The sequence below is a fragment of the Protobothrops mucrosquamatus genome, unplaced genomic scaffold, assembly GCF_001527695.2.
Source record: "Protobothrops mucrosquamatus isolate PMUCROS unplaced genomic scaffold, P.Mucros_1.0 scaffold5498, whole genome shotgun sequence".
NCBI classification, from domain to species: domain Eukaryota; kingdom Metazoa; phylum Chordata; class Lepidosauria; order Squamata; family Viperidae; genus Protobothrops; species Protobothrops mucrosquamatus.
The window spans coordinates 13,374-15,305 of NW_015391353.1; the positions used below are offsets into that span (position 1 = coordinate 13,374).

The following is a 1,932-nucleotide window of genomic DNA, read 5'->3' on the forward strand; positions in this document are numbered from 1 at the left end:
TTCGAGCAGGGGGGCTGGACTAGAAGACCTCCAAGGCCCCTTCCGGCTTCTATTCTGTTCTGATCCGTCTGCATTTCTGCTTGAATTTCACTCCCACGGATGTCCCCGGAGCCACGGCGTCTGTGCAGAAGAGCGGGATTTTGATTCCAGTCAAAGAAAAACCGGAGGTTTGATCAATCCAACAGGGTAAAAGTGCAGAGCTGGAAAGAGAAGGGTGGTGGTGGGGGGAAACTTCGCTCTCACGCAGCCCCCCGCCCCAATTAATTCTGCCAGGATTCAGACGGACATTTGAGTTCCTATCTCCAGGCCCTGGATGGGGGCCCGGTGCCTCCCCATCACTCGTAAAGGAACATACCGGAAGTCCTGTAGAGGCAGTGGGGCAGACCCAGCTGGTAACTGCTGCCCCCCTGGAGGCAAAAGGGGTTCCCTGGCCAGGCGTCCGGCTCCCCCGGCAGCGGCACCAAGGACGGGGGCTGGATGGGAGCCGAAGAATTGGCTGCAGGGGGCCCGGCCAGAAGCTGGTCCAAGCTGGGGCCCCGTCCCGGTTCGTTGACGCCGAAATTCAAGGCCTGCAGACGACACTGGTAGCCCCCGCCCCGGGCCTCGGGGCTGGGGTAGCCAAAGATGGGCAGGACCGACCCTTTGGTGTAACCCTCGTTGCCCTCCATGGTGGGGAGGCCGCCGGGCGATGGATGCTGCCGGTGGCTGGGCTGGGATGCTTTCCCGGGACCCGGAAGGACGGGGAAGTTGGGTATCAGCTGTGGCACCCCCTTGCCTTCCTGCCCAGGCTTTGGGGTCCCCTGGCAAGGAGAGGGGCCCTTCTGCAGGCTTCCATTTATCTCCGGGCTGGATCGGGAAGGCAGCCTCTCCACAAGGGGGACCAGCGGGGTAACCTCAAGATCATCCAGAAGGACCCCTTTTTCCCGGCAATGATTTCCCGCCGAACCGAATCCCGGCGGGTGGCCGTAGAGCCCAGCTTTGGGGCCCGGGCCCCCCTGCAGATGGAGACACGGTGCCTTGGCTCCCGAGGGGTTGATCTTGGCACAGGGCTGGCTCCGGGGGCTGTGGGGCTCCGGGCCAGGCCGGGCTGGATCCAGACCTTCCTGCCCAGACGGAGACGGATTCGAGGGCAAGACCCCCGCGGCCTGCCTGGAATTTGGGCACGCCCTCCCGGAGGGAGCTGCTATCGGCCGACCCTCCTCCCTCTTGGCTGTCTTTCCCGCCAACCTCTGGCCCGTTCGCTGGCCCCTGCTGCCCCGGGGCCCCTTCTTGGACCCCTGGCCATCCCCCGGGGGCCCGGAGGGACCCCTCTGGCGGGTGAAACGCTGCCGGCGACGCAGGAAGGATCCGTGCTCGAACATGTCGTGGCACTCCGGGTGGAGGGTCCAGAAGTTGCCCTTGCCAGGGGAGACTTTGCGGTCGTCCCGGGAGACTTTGACGAAGCAGTCGTTCAGCGAGAGGTTGTGGCGGATGGAATTCTGCCAGCCCTGCTTATTGTCTCGGTAGTAGGCGAAGCGGCCGGTGATGAAGCGGTAGATGCCGCTCAGGGTGAGCCGCCGCTCGGGGCTGCTCTGGATGGCCAAGGCGATCAGGGCGATGTAGCTGTAGGGGGGCTTGGTACCCAGGCAGGGCTCCGGGGTGTAGATAGGGGGTCCCGCGGACGGAGACCCCCGGGCGCCGCCCGTCTCGCCCACGCGGGACAGTCCCGGCCGGGGAGAGGCGGCCACGTTGTGCTGCATCGTCGGTTCGATCCCCGGGACGGGGGTCCCCACGCCGGGTTTAAATCCCGCAGCGGTCCGGCCTCTGGGCTGAGCCGGGGGCGAGGCGCCCGACGGCCCCACCTCCGCCCGTGGGAGGGGGAAAGCCGCGCCGCCGGGCCACGGGGGAAAGTGGGCATCTCGCCCACTCCAGGATGCTTCCCAGGCTCCGGGG

The 1,932-nt window shown here is 66.3% G+C and overlaps 1 protein-coding gene across 1 annotated transcript; it reads right to left on the reverse strand.

Annotated features, from left to right (window-relative positions):
• Nucleotides 1-335: 335 nt before the first annotated feature.
• FOXS1 (forkhead box S1) lies at nt 336-1,739 on the reverse strand. Its single transcript, XM_029286875.1, has one exon. The coding sequence runs from the start codon at nt 1,737-1,739 to the stop codon at nt 336-338; it is 1,404 nt and encodes a 467-aa protein (XP_029142708.1).
• Between the last annotated feature and the right edge of the window lie 193 nt (nt 1,740-1,932).